The 18,384-nt window shown below is 34.9% G+C and overlaps 1 protein-coding gene across 1 annotated transcript in view; it reads right to left on the bottom strand.

The window, feature by feature from the left end:
- LOC148600393 (uncharacterized) overlaps positions 1-18,384 on the bottom strand; it is a 140,081-nt gene that overhangs the window by 74,452 nt on the left and 47,245 nt on the right. Inside the window, exons 30-52 of the mRNA XM_088557410.1 lie at positions 17,617-17,966; positions 16,424-16,654; positions 15,921-16,064; positions 14,846-15,014; positions 14,379-14,554; positions 13,252-13,513; positions 12,778-12,971; positions 11,858-11,944; positions 10,792-11,031; positions 10,337-10,498; positions 9,916-10,084; positions 9,152-9,330; positions 7,364-7,633; positions 6,739-6,854; positions 6,206-6,443; positions 5,632-5,865; positions 4,842-5,006; positions 4,248-4,529; positions 3,196-3,999; positions 2,764-2,946; positions 2,091-2,218; positions 1,617-1,761; positions 1,002-1,148 (exon numbers count right to left, since the gene is read on the bottom strand). Coding sequence (XP_088413536.1) covers positions 1,002-1,148; positions 1,617-1,761; positions 2,091-2,218; positions 2,764-2,946; positions 3,196-3,999; positions 4,248-4,529; positions 4,842-5,006; positions 5,632-5,865; positions 6,206-6,443; positions 6,739-6,854; positions 7,364-7,633; positions 9,152-9,330; positions 9,916-10,084; positions 10,337-10,498; positions 10,792-11,031; positions 11,858-11,944; positions 12,778-12,971; positions 13,252-13,513; positions 14,379-14,554; positions 14,846-15,014; positions 15,921-16,064; positions 16,424-16,654; positions 17,617-17,966 — 5,075 coding nt within the window. The remainder of the gene's footprint in view (positions 1-1,001; positions 1,149-1,616; positions 1,762-2,090; positions 2,219-2,763; positions 2,947-3,195; positions 4,000-4,247; positions 4,530-4,841; positions 5,007-5,631; positions 5,866-6,205; positions 6,444-6,738; positions 6,855-7,363; positions 7,634-9,151; positions 9,331-9,915; positions 10,085-10,336; positions 10,499-10,791; positions 11,032-11,857; positions 11,945-12,777; positions 12,972-13,251; positions 13,514-14,378; positions 14,555-14,845; positions 15,015-15,920; positions 16,065-16,423; positions 16,655-17,616; positions 17,967-18,384) is intronic.

The following is an 18,384-nucleotide window of genomic DNA, read 5'->3' as shown; positions in this document are numbered from 1 at the left end:
AATTTTCTCAGTGTTGCGCAAGAACTCAACTCTAAAAGTGAAACCGCAATTCTTCAAAGGTGTTTGAAAAAGAAACAGGTATCAGTTGTAGACTTTTTTAAAGTGTAATTTGTTAGACTGATGATTAAATGTACAATTAACTGTAAAACTTGTTTTCAATTTTATTAGTGCTTTATTTATGAGAATCTTTATCTATGTTATTAAATGTCACTGAATAAATATGATTGTACATGTATAGGTTTTTTTTTATGGAGTGCAATTGAAAAGTGAACGTATATATGAAGTAAATGTACAAGGGACATAGTATTCTTTATCTATATCTTGAACTCAGACTGACCCTGTTGTCTGCAACAATAAGAAAGAGAAGGGTAAAATACTGTCTATATGGATTCATTGTCATGATACCTTGGTATTTAGTCGGGTTTTTGGTTTAGAGACATTTTTATTTCACTTTTGATTTGTTTCTTTAGTTTCTCAGTCACATCTTCATCTTTTAGTATTTTTAGTCAACAAAGGCATCGGTGACTAGTTTACCTTAAAAACTTTACACAGATCAAAGACAATGTCAATAAACTACGCCACGCATCACTAAACTGTCAACAATATAAAAATACTGAACAGTACGATTACTCTTTAATTAAAAACAACAATACAACTTTTACGTTTATTCTTGATTTGAACACAAACATACACAAATACCTATCAAAGAATGTGTGTAGAAACATACAAACAGTGCAATCAGATAATCATCAATAGGATCGGATCGATCACAAGATCAATAACATTGTACTTCCGGTATCCATATACGGAACGGATACGAAAATTTCCGGAACCTCCGAAAACCGGCACCTCTGAAAACCGGCCGATTTCTTTGGTCCCATGGGCAGCCGGTTTACAGAGGCTCCACTGTATTTTTAAATATTGGTATTTAATTTAATTTATCTAAATTTGCAGTAAATGACTTGAAGAAATCTCTGTTAACAATCAGTTATTTAGTTTACCTGCAGTACATTCTCCACTATCTGTTGTCAGGTGTGTTCCTTGGCAGAATTTCCCAGCAGGACAAGCTAAACACTGGCTCTCTTCATATAAGTTCAGAGTATTGGAGTAAGATCCAGCTGGACAGGGCATCCAGTCACTTCCTGTTCCTGTTGGATTAATTAAGCCCAATAAACAAAAACTATATATGGTTCTCAAGTAATGAAATAATACAATTGGTCTTAAAAAGTACAAAATGAAATTAAAAAATTATAATTTAAATATGGACTAAAAAATGAACTAACTAAAGATATGTAAGGCAAAAAAATTAAGCACCATAAAGAAATCCCCACTTGCAGATTTTTATAAAAAAGCATTGTTAAAATTATTTTCAAATATTACTTCTAACATTAAAAGGTTGCACTTACTAAATCTGCAGGTTATACAGCAAAATATGAAAATTTGAAATTGCTATTCAAGAAGGTAATTATAGATCCTTAAAGTAATGTGTACGGCCAGGAGATGTATACATATTAAGTGTCTGCTAAAGCTTTTCTTGAGGACAACTGCATCCTCTTGTTTTCAATATAATGGTTGATAAAAAAAAAAAACATCATTTAAAAGGAGACAACTCTTACCTTGTGGACAATAATACCCTGCAGGGCAGTCTTTCTTGTTGTCAGTTGAGTTAGCAAGGATTACTGGTAGACAGTAGAATCCCTGAGGACAGACATCACAGCTGCTGGCTCCTGCTGTACTAGTGTAGGTTCCATCAGTACATTGCTAAAATTTAATGGATCCATGAAATATTTTATTAAAGTTTTAATTGGAAGTTAAAGCCTACTGAGTTTACAAAGAAAACAGACAAACTAAAGATTGGCTTGAAAGCTACTGGTAAATTTTCTTTTCAATCTTACAGTGTTAGAGAGAAAAAAACATGTGTTCTGAAAAAGGGCTTGCTAATTTGGTTTGAATTTTTAAAATAGATTTTCTTCGTTCATGCCTGTTTCCATACTTAAAAACTATTTTTTGTAAATTTCTGGGCAATATGAGTCATTGTAAAGTACATGTATTGTAATTCTAAAGCACAAATAAGTCACAATTTAAATCACCTTGTAAATTTCACTACCATTTGGGCAATGCATGCCTTGTGGGCAGATATATCCTACTGGATTTGGTTCTGAAATCCCTGTTGGACAGTAATATCCTCCCCAACATGGATATCCTGTATCTGTCATTCCTGTAATCAGAAAGACTTTGCTAAAACAATAATATTTTGGTAGCAGTGGTGGGATATAGAGACTGTAAAAAACCTATAATGAGCACAGATTATGTAATGTGTTAAGGGAGATAACTTTATGAACATAAGGCTATAGTTATTATATTTTAAGTTTAACAAAACTTTTTGATGAAACCTTGGGGCAGGAGGGAAAAAAATATCCAACTGCAGTTTTTTCTTCTTCATAACATAGCTTGCAAAGATCAAAAGTATGTATTTTTCTTATTTCACTAGATACGTGACAGTTGTAGATATTTTAACTTGAAAAGATTTGAATTTGAAAAACAATGTGCAACAAATTACTATATCAAAAATATCAAAATTCAGATTCTTTTATGGAGTAATTTTCTTTATCAAAAATTTTATTTTTTCTGCATGAAAAAATAAAATAAATTCAACAATATCAATTTTATTTTTTCCAGTTTGTCAGAATTTAGGGTGAAAGGGTTAAAAAAAAATAAAAATAAAAACTATGGCCTAAGAGTACAAGTAAGAGAGATATTGACCTGGATTAGGACAGTAGTTTCCACCAGTGCAGTTTGCACACTGTGCTTCAGCTGTCAATTCTGTCTGGTTAGAAAATGTTCCTGCTGGACACAGGTTGGGTGAACCACTTCCTGCTGGGCAGTAGGACCCAGCTGGGCATACAATGAATGCAGCTATATCAGCTTTGCTTGGACAGTAGTATCCTGGAAAAGAACATTTTCACTAATTAAAACCCAAATAATACCAACATTTTTTTTAATTTCTTTTTTTATTTTTCTTAAACTTTTAAAATCTGTGATATATTCAATACAAATTAAATGCAACGATATTTTTATTTGTGAAAAAAAAATAACATCAGAATTGTGATACAGAAATCTAAAATAACCGGCAAATAAAATTGCATTTTTCTTATGATTAAATAAAAAGTTATTGTGACACTTCAATTTACGTACCAGCTTGACAGAGATCTGTAGCAACAGTCTGATTGTAGTTGGGACAATAGAACCCTGATGTACAGTTGGTACACTCATCCACACTCTGTCGTCCGGTGGTTGGGTTAAATGTGCCTGGTGGGCAGGACTGGGATGTAACTGTGCCTGACGGGCAATAAAATCCTTCTGGGCAAATATCTGCATTAGGTGGTTGAGAGGGAGTGGAACTGTTGGCTCCAAAGTCACAGAAATAGCCAGGCATGCATGCTCCAACAGGTTCACTTAGTCCTGGCTGGTCACAGTATTGCCCACCAGAGCATTGCTGGCAATCTGATTCACTGATCTGATGGGTAACATTGTTGAATGTTCCTGCAGGACAAGGGTATTGAGATGACATTGTTGTGTTCTCTGGGCAATAGTACCCTTTTGGGCAATATGAGTCATTATATAGTATAACAGGATCCATTACATTATCACAATAATATCCTGCTGGACAACCCTTACAGTCTGACTGTCCTAACTCATCTTGGTAAGTTCCAGAGGCACAGCGTAGAGGTGCTGAACTTCCCTCTGGGCAATAGTGACCTAAAGTGCAATTAAATCCAGTGGGCATATTTGTATCTTGTCCACCTGGGCAATACCACCCTGCACTACATAGCCCATCGGGTTGACTGTTTCCGCTGCCGTCACAGTAACTTCCAGGAGTACAGAGAATACAGTCACTGACATCATCATTTCCTGTGCTGTTGAGGTAGTAACCAGCTTGACAGAGTGTTGGGGAGGGACTTCCCTCAGGACAATAAGCACCCTCAGGACAAATATTGCCTACAAAAATAACAAGGTTACCTTAAAATAATTCACAATTATTTTTTTAGTCAATTAGTTCGAGTTATCCAAGATTTCAACTCTTTCGAGTTTGACATATCAAGGTTCGACGGTACCTTCATTTGGCAGAATATAAAGAAGTCAAAAGATATAACATTAAAATGTTTCATGTACTGTTGTATTAGAATATAGCAAAGCACATAATCCAACTTCAAAATAATATGTTAAAAGTAATGAGTGACTGGTACCTGTTGTTCCATCTGTGGGATTAGCTACAGTAGCCATACTTGTACAATAGTAACCAGGTGAACATTTTCCTGAAGTTTCATTCAACAGATTGTTAGCACAATAATATCCAGGGTCACAAGGTGTTGGATTAGCTGAGGCCTCAGGACAGTAACTTCCTGTGGTACACTGATTTCCACCAACACCAGATGGCATTGCTGTAGTGGAGCCACCATCACAGTAGTAGCCTGGTGCACATGGACCAGTTGGTTCTGAGAGTCCATTGATATCACAGTAGTAGCCACCTAAAATATAAGATAAATATTTCATTGATTTTAAAGTTTTGTGGCTTGGTTCAGTTCTGGTCACCTAAGAAAAAAGAGAGGCACAAGTAACTATTTACAACCTCTGAAGGTGAAGGATTACCTCATAAGTTCAAAAACATTTTTTTTCATACACCTACTTATAGAGATGAATGTTTGTTTGTTTGTATGTACAAGCATAATGAAGAATTTAAGTTTGTAATTATAGTTTTTCCCTGGAAATGAAAAACATCTTAGCTCGGCAGAAATTGTTTAAAAAATTACAACATCAATCAAAGAGTTATTCTCCCTTACCTGTACAACTGATACAGTCAATACTAGATGTCCTCATGGTCAGGTTGTTAAATGTTCCTGCTGTACATGGATACTGGTTCCAGTTCTGTGTACTTGCTTGGCAATAGTAACCAGTTGGGCAAGGGAAATCAGTGTAGTTAGCTGTTCCTTGTGGACAGTAGTAACCTGAAAGTTTTTGAAAATGAATTTGAATATGTCTGTCAGGATTGAATGAAATTTCAAAAATTAGTACTGCAAGTAAACAAAATAGAAAAAGAATGTTCATCACTTGGTTGATATTCACAATCATGTATGGTACCTACAATAAAGGCTGTTGTCAATATCCAAGAAGAAGTTGTTAAATATTGTCCTTGTTTGACCTCTAATAGGCAAGCATGGTTTACACTTCAATGCGACTGGTAAGAACTTTTTTTCAGATGTGCAAACAGACAATTTGGAAACATCATGTTGAATTTCATCAAAATCCATGTGCCCTTATTGTGATTTTCCATGTAGTAATTAAAAAACCATGACATACAGAAACGGGTATATACATATTTATTATAAACAAACTCTACATTTATGAATGACACTGCAAGACAATTAAACAATTGTTGATTTTCAGAGCTTTTCCTAGGGAATTAAGTTTTATTGAGTTGTTTATATGGAAAACTGTTGCCCCAACCCCCCCCCCCCCCCCCACTTATAACAATAATATTGTTAATGTGTTTTTTCACAAGAGTTTAACTAAAATGCAAACCTATCTTATGTATATAATCCAATATATTCCTTACTATATGTTAGACCATACCTTGTGGACATTGATCACATGACTCTAGACCTTCGACGTTGGCATATGTCCCGTTCTCACACACTGTAGGATATGATGAACCAACTGTACAATAATGGCCACGGAAACACAGTCCACCATAACCGAGCTCTCTGTCGTCATAACAGGTATTGTTTAGAGGACTTGTCTGGTTCAGCCCATTTGGATACTCTCTGTCTATACCCTGCATACACCAATGACCAGCAGCACATTTACCTGAAAATGTAAAGAAAATTTGAATACCACTTAATCAAAAAATATATACATGGTACAGGCTGTAGTTGTCTACTTATAATATGAAGTCAGAATGAAAACATGAGAAACTTGATAAGTTCTCTGCAATAAATGGCAAGTGACCTCATGTAAATATGGTATTGAAATTAGATATTTCCATGTACAGAATGGATGCTTGTATACCAAAACCATCACCAACACATTATTATATTATTGAAATCATGCTTAAAAGAAGTTTTAATTGAACAGCTTACATATCATATGACTTTACTTATTATATGTCTAAATTATATTTTGAGAAGGTCCAAACAACATTTCTTACCAGACCATGTTGTGAGATGTTCCCCATCACAGAACTTGCCAGCAGGGCAAGGTTTACATTGGCTTTCAACATAAAGTCCAGTGACATCACTGTAGGTTCCTCTTGGGCAAGCTTTCCAGTCCAACCCAGTTCCTGCTGGGCAATAGTAACCCATAGGGCAAATCTCACTTTGACCAGAGATTGCACAGTAAAATCCTGCTGGGCAAGGATAGCATTCAACTGCATGGGTGTGATTGTTCTAAAAAATTTGAAATAAAAATAAAAAAGGAACAGACAATACTGCAATGATATACGAAGATATCTATACAATGCAAAATGTGGCTGACTTAAATATAGTAGATTTCTGAACCTAAGACAATAACCATTTAGCTCATCCCAAAGTGAAAATGGCGAAAGAGCGTAAAAGATAAGAAAGAAACCCCCTTTTCATTGTTACTGGATGGTAAAGAAGCATCTACTCAATCATTTCTTAGTCTTACTCTAGGACTTTGTAAGAAACTGGGAGAGAGTGGTAGAGAGGGGAGATAACTCACCTCTGTATTGTTTCTGCATGGTATGGCAGCAGCTACTCCCTCTGGACAATAATGGCCGATAGGACAGAAAGTTGCAGGTGGTTCTCTGTTGACTGTCCCATCAGGGCAGTAATAACCTATAGAAAAACAAAAAAAAAAACATTGTACCTATATGTATCTAGGTTTTGCAGGTAAATTCACTAATTTCACCTCTCTTCCATGATTAATGTTTAACATAAAGTAATCAAAAAGTAACCAAGGGTCAATCAAGATTCTAGTTGAAATCAAAAGAATGCAACCCAAGGGTAAAGACAGGGAAAACAGACACACACACTAAATAACAGGAAATAACCAAAGTAATACATATGAAGAAACAAAAGTAACTGAGCAAACTAGGATTGCGAAGATTAAATACTTTCTTCTCATATTTCAGACTTCCAAAAACAGTTAATCGAGAGCAAAGCAAATTATGCAAACAATTTTACAAAAAAATTTACAGCATAAGAAAAAAGTTACCTTCAGTTATATGTAGCTAAGAGTAAACAAGTACTTAGACAATTGTCTTGACTTAATGTGTAAATGATGATACAATTTTGTTGGATTTTGAATACAGATACAAATGACCTTTAGCCTCTATTTCACCTACCTTCTTTACACAGTCCAGTAGGATTCTCCAGACCCTCTGTCTCACAGTAATATCCTCCGGGACAGATAGTACACTCGGACTTGGCCTCCAAATTTGTCACATTAGAGTAAGTACCATTTGGACAAAGTGTGGGCATGGCACTTCCTGCTGGACAGTACGCTCCCATTGGACAATCCAGGAATGTGGCTCTGGTGGCACCCTCTGGACAGTAGTATTTAGCCTGACAAAGTCCTTCTGGTTCAAGCAGAGCCAGTCGTTCACAGAAATAACCTGACACATCAAAAGAATAGTTTTTTTATATTGAATTATAAAATTAAATTAACAGTACTTCATGTACATTGAGCACATCTTTGATTTACATATGAAAAAAGTGTGTAAAGTTATTCAGTTTTAAGTACTGCAACATGAGATATGAAAGAATTGCATAATTGAAATGTTCTTATCCACCCTCTTATTGTAAATCATTTTCACCTGTCATATTCAATAATTTAAAAAAGAAAATACTTAAAAATACTTAAGTGTCAAGACTTTGTAAGAGTCAGGCAGTGGATGAAATATGGTTTGAAATATCCCACATCTTTGACAGTACTATTTGAGTATTTGTACCATCAGAATCAAGAAAAAAGACAAGATTATCTAAATCACTTGGTAAAATTAGTTATGAATTTCATTGAAATATCGTATTCTTCCATGTATTACACGCATCTGTGTATTCCGCGCACCCCCTTCGTGGCAAGGGAGATTGGCGAAAAAAGTTAGTTTCTGTGTAAAACGTGCAATGGGAAGTGAGGAAAAATCACCATCAGAAGACCATTTTGAGATGAAAGGATTCCGGTAAATTCCCCGAAATGCATATCTTTTCATCATTAATCTTTTAAATAGAAGTATTTTTTGTGTTTCCCTGCATTTGCAAGCCATTTATTAATTCAAATAGTTTATAAATAGTGATGTATTGGATCTCAGTCGGCTGAAATGTTTACATTTCCAGTTCGAATACAAATCAGGTAATTCACTAAAACAACGGCGTCAAGTCTGGCCGTTTATAAAAAGATGTTTTAATTTGCCAAGTTGTGTATTGATATATGACATCTGGAAACAGTTCATCAAGCGGATTAAAGGATTAGTAATAATTTTTTCACCTTTTAAATTGCTCCTTTGTTATTTGATAATTAAATGACAATGGCCACGAGGACAGGTTGGCACTCCCGGTATTGTGTATTTAAGGCTCCACCGCACACAGGTGAAGAAGTTATAATTAGATAACTTGATTTGAGAGAGCAATAAGAAGCTATTCATGGTTTTTCGTACAAACTATGAAATGCAAGGAAACAGCATTGTTGGATAAAACAACTATTAAATAGCAGTAAACCTTTATTTGTTTATTTCACATAAAACTGTTCTCAAAAATACAATGGCTCGATGTTGTCTTTAGTTGACGACTGGTTCTGATTCCCGAAAATTGCGTCTCCAAAAAAAAAATCTAGAAACTCATTGTTATGGTGTATACCGCGCATCCCTCTTCTGGAGCAAAGAAAAAGTTGAAAAAAAGTGTGCGGTATACACAGAAGAATACGGTACAAACAACTGAACATTTTAATATAAGGAAGATAACTCAAAAACTCAAACATCTAATATTGTAATATTAGTGATACAGAGATCAAATAGTGGTTATTTTAAATATAGAAGACTTCTTTAAGTGAAATTATACAGTCAGTTGGTTAAAACTTGACACATGTTTCAGATTGTTCCTATATAGCCTGATTTTTACAAAGACTTGTACTTTATTACCTGCAGTACAGTTTGAGCATTCACTCTCAGCTTTTAGTTTGGTGGCATTTGAGTAAGTTCCCTGGGGACATTTGATTGGTTCAGCTGTTTGTATGGGGCAGTAATGACCTGCGGGACATTCATCGGCATCAGGTCCTTGGTTTGGTGTTCCTGTTATAGCACCTTGTTTACAGAAATATCTGAAAGCAAATAAAATCTCCATAGAGCCCTCAGTATTTTTAACATTAACAAGACAAAATATCCAGTTTCCAAAACTTGCAGTAAATGTGTGGCAGGAATGAAAATGAGAACAATTTATGTCTAAAAAATGTACTGTGAAAGTATTATCATTCCTGGGGTCCAATTTTTGTGGTTTTTGTGGGTCTGGTAAACCATGAAAAGGAAATTTTTCATTTGTTTGTACAATAGAGTTATCAAATCCACAAATTTAAGAATCAATGAACTGATATCTTTTCCCTAAACCATGAAAACTAGTTCCCACATATAAAAGTACTTTTATGTTTATCAAATTTGTAGAGACAAATTCTTCCATGGCAACATCGGGACGATAGGATGTCATAATTCTCACTTGGACAAATCAGGTAATAAATAGTCACATAGCAAACATTTACTTAACTGGGTTAAGGAATTTCAAGAGCTATCATGGCTTCTAACTTACTGAAGAGAGCAAAAAGCTACACAAATTTAAGGTCAAGGAGCCCTACCACAAGGTAAGTAGCCTTGCACATTTCGACTACATGTCCTTTGAACTCTTTAAAGCTTACCCTGCTGCACACACTTTGGTGTAATCAGTCTGGGCCGTTTGATCACAGTAATACCCTCCTGGACATAAAAGACAGTCAGACTCCAACTGTAGACCTGTGGCATTACTATACGTCCCATTGGGGCAGGGGAACTCATTGTCATACTTTGTACCATCAGGGCAGTAATATCCTGTCAAAAGAAATGAAATAATAGTTGAGAAATGAATGAAATTTCTGTCAAACCTTAAGTACAACTCTTTCTAGGTTATTCTTAATCTTGTTTAGACAGTTTTTTTCTGTTTTTGTTGATTTCAGCATCATTTGCATAGGAAAAATTGCAACATATATCTTAGGATTTTAAACACATAAAAGATGTATGTAGGACCAATTTGGAAATATATAATGCCACAATAAAATGCATGTTTTCTGAAATCATACTAACCTAGAGCACAAACAGAGCTATTGTACAGTACTACTGGAGCCTTGGTGTTGTCACAGAAGTAACCAGCAGGACACATCTTACAGCTTCCCTGTTCTGTCTCATCTTGGTATGTTCCTGAATCACATCTGATTGGCTCATGGCTTCCAGAGGGACAATGATGACCTGTAATGGCATTATGTATATAAAATGTCTTTGTCATTTGTAACAATTTTGATTAATCTATAAACAGTGAAACCTATCTATAATCAACATACCTTGTAACTTTGGATCATGAGATTTTAAAGTGGGAGATTCCAAGTTACTATTGGTTATTTTTACCTACATATTGCAAGAAATTAACAAAATTTCCCAATAAAAGGGGGAGAGTTTTCATGTACAGCATGTTCAGGAAAAAAACATCAACTTTCAGTTTTAAGTTTGGTATGATGTGGCTAGGTTTCAACTGAACACCTCACCTTGAGGACAAGTGTACTCTCCAGGTGTTGATACATTCATTCCAGTGGGACAGTAGAACCCGGTGCTACATGGTCCAGATGCTGCAGGGTTCCCATACCCAGCACAATACATTCCTTGTAGACATGTGTGACAGTCGGACAGGACGGTGCTCGCTGTTGTATTGAGGTAAGTTCCGGGAGGACAATAGGTACCATTAGTGCTCCCTTCCAGACAGTATTGACCCATGGGACAGACATCACCTAGAAAGAAATGGAAGTTGATAATTACCAGTACTCTATATACTATACATCATTACCAAAGCATTTTTAATTATTATATTAAACCTTTACATTATCAACTGAAAATGTATTATCTAAAAATCTAAAAACATTTAAATTATATATTTTAATGAACTGAAATATAATTTTGAAAATGAGAAGTTACATTTAAAATGATTTTTCCCATTCAAAATCCCCACTCCTATCCGCATTCACCTTTCAGCCCATCCCCAATCCAAAATTATAATCACCAATCCCCATTCCCAATCAGTCATCCCCACTTCCCATTCCCTACCCACTACATACTGTAGAATGGGAAGATTACCTCATACCCATACATAGACCTTCTTGATATGTTTTTTGCTTCTAAGTAGAGACACAAGTTAAACAATAGCAAGTTAATATTTGTAAAGTTTAAACAAAATCAGTGATTATATTCAAAGTATAATTCTTTTTATGAGCAAATCTGCAGGTGTTTCTAGAAAAGCAGAGGACGCTTACCCTACCGGTGCACCTGGTCCATGCTCCCAGTTTTTAGTGGAGTCCGAGTTGCTCATTTACTTTTGTTACTTTGTATGTATGATTTTAGTTACTTTATGTTCTTTGTTGTGTGTGTCTGTTTTCCATGTCTGGTCTTTGTCCCTGGATTACAATCTTTTGATTACCGCTATAACCTTGGTTCCCTTGATTACTCTCTAAACTTTCTATTTCTTAGGATTATCCCTTTAATGACTAGCAAATGATAAAAAGCATTTTCTTTCTCATTAAAAAATTACAGATTTTTTTGAATGAAGAAGTTATAACTTACCATAAGCTTGACCCACTGGTGTAGCCGTTGGTGATCCTCCACTACAATAATATCCAGCTGTACATAATCCTGTCTCATTTGACAACCCTTAAATACAGACAAAAAATATAAATATGAGTCCTCAAATTGTCTTGAAACTGTCTTGAAACTGTCTTGAATTTGTGATCAATAAATTCTATAACTACAGCAAGTTGATTTATGAAATTTAAAAAATAAATGTTCATATTTTTAATATCAAGAAGATATGAGAAATTACATAATAAACAAGCTAAAGTTGTATATTCAGTTTCTCTTAATTTTTCAAAATAAAAAACTTAAGTGTTATTTGGCATCTGTGTTATGGCAGATATCTATTGTTTGTCTATGACATCACCAGTTGTTACAGAAGAACAATGTAAAAAACATCATAATGTGGCTTACAACCAATGAGATTTAATAGACAATGCAACACAATAATACAAAAACCAATCACCCCTATGTATTTTGACTTATAAGTGTATGAGAACGCAAATCTCTCTAGAGACAATAAATATTTCCTCCACATCAGTCAGGAGGTGTGAAAATCGAATAAAAATAAGGGAATGTCACTTCTCTAATTCTTACACTTAATCTTTGCTTTCATGTTGTAGAGAAGTGTTTCTACCCAGATGTGAGTGCTTGATCTTAACCACTGATTGGTTGAAGCCTCAAACTGGATCGCAGGAAATACGATAATCAACTGCTCACAGAGTAAGATTCTATACTTGACAAACTGTGTCTATAGAAAAACTTACAATTTTTCTCTATGTTTAAGCACCTTTTCTCCCAACTTATCGGTGTGTAGTGATGACTTTCACTGGTTTAAACATTATGAACTCCTTTTTTTTACATCATGCCCCCCTTTTTTAACATTCCAGGCAATGGAAAAAATTCAATCTTACCATTATTGTTACAATAATATCCCGGAGTACATGGTGTCTCATTAGAGCTGCCATTAGGACAAAAGTTGCCTGCCTGACATTGGCCTCCTTGGGCAACTACATTTGGTTGGGCAAACTCAGATCCCTCAATACAGTACCATCCACCATCACATTCCCCTGTAGGCTCAGCAAGACCCACTGTCTCACAGTAATACCTGGCAAAGAAAATACAAAAATTTGTCTAGAAATATATACCACATGTATAATCATATCAATTTTCCCATGGTTGAATAAAAACATATCTTATTTATTCTAGCTTCTATGCAGTTTGTCTGATAATGAAAAGATTCTATCTTCTGAACATCATTATTGAATACCAAATTTTGTAAGGAGATTGTGATTTCATCAACATTTTTTGGTAATTTACTCCTTAGATTTTGATACTAGAATTAAATTATAAGGAATGAAGAATCAAGAGTTTTTACACAAACTTACCCAGGTGGGCAGGCAATACAGTCAGTTGCCTGATCTTGCCCAGTGTTGTTGTTGTATTTACCAGTGGGACAAGGATTGGCATTAGGCAATTCTGAGTTGATTGGACACCAGTATCCCATTGGGCAAGGTTCAGGAACAGAAGTGCCCACGACACAATAATGCCCGGCTGGACAGTCAAAGCAAGAAGCCATTCCAGTCTGGTTGGTGTAGTAACCTGCTGGGCAAGGCACAGGGCCCTGTGATCCAACAACACAATAAGAACCTGTAATAAATTCAGTTCATTCAAAATGTATTAAAGCTCCTGAGATATTTATTAGGAATAATAAGAGAAATATGCAACCTTAAGAAGGTAGACCTAAGATAAAGGACACAACTCTTACAAATAATTGGAATGTTTGTATTCTGGCTGTATATATCAATCCCATGTAAGCATCAAAATTACTTGGATTAATTTCATTCTGTTTCAAATGAAAGTTTTGGTGAAATTGAATATGATACAAACATATCACTGATTTCAAGAGTTATTTCCCTTACCCTAGGTCTACCTCCTTAAATGTTAGCAAAGCCTATTTAGTCTAACAGGAGCTGAGTGTTAGCAACATCCTATTTATTGAGATGCTCTGAAACATGAATAGCTTAAAATTCTTCAGTCAGTAGTGATGTATTTAAGAAATGACGTATGCAGTTATTCATGTTGATTGAGACATAAGTGATATCACAACAAAGAGGTGCATTAGTGACTAAGTTAAATGATGTTTTAGAACCAATAACTCTGTCCCCAATAGGCAAAGCCTAAAATCATATCACGAAGTTATAGGCAATGTGGTGTTGTGCCAAGATTACAACGTACATAGTTGGCTTACTGCCAATGGATAAATTTTTGCAGTGGACGAAATAGTGCAAAAAATAGTACCCACTAAATTAAATCCTAACACTATATAATGCTTATCATTTCTTGAAACTATGAAAATTGAATATGTTCTTTTGACAGAATCAATCAAAATAAGCAGCCGCAAAAAATAAATACTATTACATATTGAGATCTGTAAGTTAAGTCACATCACAAAAAGTTTTCATCAGTACCATAAACACCAAAATTGCTGGAAAAGTAGAAACCAAAAACTAACCAGCAGGACAGATATCTCCATAAGTCTGGTTGACAGGATCTGATTCTGGAGATTTACTGCTACAGTAGTAGCCAGCGGAACATTGTGGTCCCTTGTCAGTCATATTCTGGCTTGGACAATAGTAACCTCCATCACAGGATGTGCATGCTCCTTCAGACTGTAGTTTGATTGAAAATCTAAAAAAGAAAAAATGTTATTTTTTCACCTCTGAAGTAAAAGCTGCTTCCATAGTAACCTACGAGAGGTAAAAACAGCCCCTGTTCAACCACAAAGGGTCTCTAAATTTCATTGTCTTAAACAATACTTTTTTCAAAATTCCAAAATTGATTGAAGCCCTATACATTGAAAAATAATGATGTAAATATTGAATACTGAATAGTAAGTTACTCATGGCATGCTATTGATAAAACACTGATGAATGCAGCAGTGACCTTTGGTAATTAAAAGTCATTTCCATAGCAACTTACCCATAAGTCCCAGAAGGGCATGGTATTGGTGCAGCACTCTGTTGAGGACAGTAATGACCTTTAGGACAAACTCCTCTATCTATACCAGGGTCATCACCTGGGTTCGCCACTCCAGAACCAAACTTAGAGAAATGTCCAGCAGATATGGGTCCACTTACATTCTTCAATGCTGTAAACATAAGGTTTAAGGAGCTTATATTTGAAGTCATGTTTTCTTTTTATGACTTTCTAATAGTGTGTAATAAAACAGGCAGTTTTTAAATGAGAAATATGACATCAAAGTGACACCATGTTCTTCATATAAGAGAAGAATTCATAATGAGTTGTTTATATTTTATTCATTCTTATGTTATGAAAAGGAGTTGCAACTTAAGTACATCTTGTATCACATGTATAGTACAAAATACAAAAATTCCCAATCATATAAACATTGCAAATTTCGATATACTGTACAATTGTTTCAAGGAGTAACCTTTCATAAGCAGCATTAGAATAGGAGGATCTTATTCCAAAAAAATACAAGGAATACTCAAAACCAAAACTACAGAAATAGGAAGCCAGTTTTAGGTATTTGAAATTTGTAATACTGCTAATTAGAATATGATCAATAAAATCTACTATAATTTGGGGTCGTACAAGTTTGACTAACTGCACAAAGTCCAGCGCCCTAGACCACTCGGCCAGATAGGCTATATATAGACATTTATATATATATATATATATTACAGATGGTAAAATATTTAGCATTGTCTAGGTTGTTTCAATAGGTAAAACCTCTCTTTTATACAGATTATTAATAAATACTGTATAGTGTTTGATGGGATGTTAATTTTGGTTAAATAGTCCAAAAAAACGCTCAGATAAATTCTATTTGCTCTAGGCTAAAATTCTGAGTACACCTGCCATAAATAGAAATGTGAAAATTTTTGTATACCTTTTTACTGTAAAATTACCAAATTCTATGTGAAGAAATAACCTGCCAAACAGAATAATTAATTACTTTATAACACATGTATACATAACACTAGATGCTAAAACCAAACCAGGCATACAGCAGTGTAAAGGGAATCCATACCTGTTGTTTCACAATAGAATCCACCATCACACGAAGTACAGTCAGTCTCTGCCTCCAACCCTTCACGGTTTCCATAAGTCTCTGCAGGACATGGCTTCGGCTGTCTAAGTTGGTTGGCACTAGTACTTGCAGGGCAGTAGTAACCTGAACAAAGTTACATAACTTACATTTATGGCACTGTTATGTTTCATGCATACATGGAGTACTATATTCAATTACTTTATTAAAACAAAATTTAAAATATTAATATCAATATTAAAATCTTCACAGGGGGTCAAATATTGCTTTTAAGATAACCTTCAGAATATTTCTTTAATTCTGGATCATTTGAAGTAGGCAATATTTTCTCTAATGCTCAAAACAGTCCCACCCTTGCCCTAATAAAAGTTGACAAGTCAATTTAAAATGGAAAACAAAAACAAAATCCATACAATATTAAAACCCCACTTCGAGCAGGTGAAAACAACAAACACCATCTGACCTGTACTGTATTTCATTCTCACCTTGAGGACAAAGTTGTGGAGCTACTCCAGGATAACAAATATATCCAGCAATACACAAGTTACATGATGACAATCCTGTGTTGTTGGCATAATAACCAATGTCACATTGTTTTGGAACATCACTTCCTTCAGGGCAAATGTGATAAAGAGGACAGATATCACCCTCGGTGCTATTAACAGGATCTGGTATCCATGATCCTGATGTACAATAATATCCTGCTGCACAATCACCTAGAAAAGAACAGTAATAAATTGATACAATTGACCACAATGTCAGTGGCACTGATTAGAAAAGATACAATTGACCACAGTTGTCAGTGGCACTGATTAGAAAAGATACAATTGACCACAGTTGTCAGTGGCACTGATTAGAAAACAAAAACTTTCATTACATTCCCATGCACAACCACCTAAAATAGAAGCATTGTAATACTCTCCATAAAATAATGGGTATCTATTTTCTCTTTTTAACGCTTAATGAATTTACTGGCATATTTTAACTATGTTTTTTTGAAATTTTTATTTTAAAAAATGAGTTTGGAGTACAGCCAGTTGTCACAATCACCTTTTATTTCATATTAGTGTTTCAGAAGCAATAAATATACTAGGGACATATAAAAAGACTTGAAAGAGTAATCAAGGGAACCAAGGTTATAGCAGTAATCAAAATAATGTAATCCAGGGATAAAGACCAGACATGGAAAACAGACATACACAACAAAGAACATAAAGTAACTAAAATCATACATACAAAGTAACAAAAGTAAATGAGCAACTCGGACTCCACTAAAAACTGGGAGCATGGACCAGGTGCACCGGTAGGGTAAGCGTCCTCTGCTTTTCTAGAAACTTCAGCCGAGTTTTAATACTTTCATAACTTATTCAACCATTTATGTATCCTTAGTAATGAATTCTTTTTGGGTTCAAAGCTTCAATTAAATCAGAAATTTTGGTACATATCAAGAGGTTTTTTATCTTTTCATGCAGTTATATATTCTCAGAGTTTTCTTCAGATTTTATAGGACAAAATAATACATCTAAATTTTGATTTAAACTACTTCCCAATTCACTATGGAAAATCAATGCTTTACCATCTTAAGTGAAGAAATGATTTAAAAGACTCATTACTAAAGAATATCTATAAACATTCCAAGTCCTAGACAAAGTACACTTATTAAAAACTTTAAACCTACCAGACACATCAGTAAGAGCAGTGTCATTACAATATTTCCCAGGTTTACAAGGCAGACATGCTGCAGCCTGTGACGTTCCTCCTCTGTCTGGATTGTATGTTCCTTGGGGACATGGCGTCATTACTGCAGTACCCTCCACACAATAATATCCTGGATGACATGTGTCACCGTATGTGATAATTGTTTTGTTTCCTGCTGTGTCATTGTTGAAGACAGGATCATCAGACAAGGCATTTCCATAACAAATATGACCAGCTTTACACGGTCCAGTGACATTTACGGAACCACGATCTTGACAGTAGAAGCCAGCAGGACAGTCAGTACAGTTAGCAATATCTGTCATATTCTCTCTGCAAAAATTGTAGGGTATAAAATTAAGCTATCATCACAGTTCCTTTTTAAAATATTAAAGTCTTATTAATAATTTACTCTATGTGCTGCAGAAATGCATTGCAGCAGTGAAGCATTCCTGATATAAGCATAGAATAGTACATGTACTACCAGTACTTGCCAGTTCAATTTTTCTATCATAGTGCATTATTTTCTTGATGTTGTGCTTAAACTAAACTAACATCCTCTCGAACTTCACTGACTCTTAAACTCAGATAACAGCTTATGTTAACTGTTTGATGGGAGAGTTAACAAGACTTATAATCTCAATTACATTATTGTCCTCTGAATAGTGTTTATTATGGGATAAACTCTGACTAGCTGATGTGTAAAATGGTGGTGTCCAAAGTTTGACAGGAAATTTTCCCCTAGTTTTTC

The sequence above is a fragment of the Perna viridis genome, chromosome 13, assembly GCF_037379345.1.
Source record: "Perna viridis isolate PV_CMFRI_1.1 ecotype Kerala chromosome 13, ASM3737934v1, whole genome shotgun sequence".
Lineage (NCBI taxonomy): Eukaryota > Metazoa > Mollusca > Bivalvia > Mytilida > Mytilidae > Perna > Perna viridis.
The sequence above is the reverse complement of the archived record's forward strand: the minus strand, read 5'-3'. Positions and strand labels throughout refer to the sequence as shown.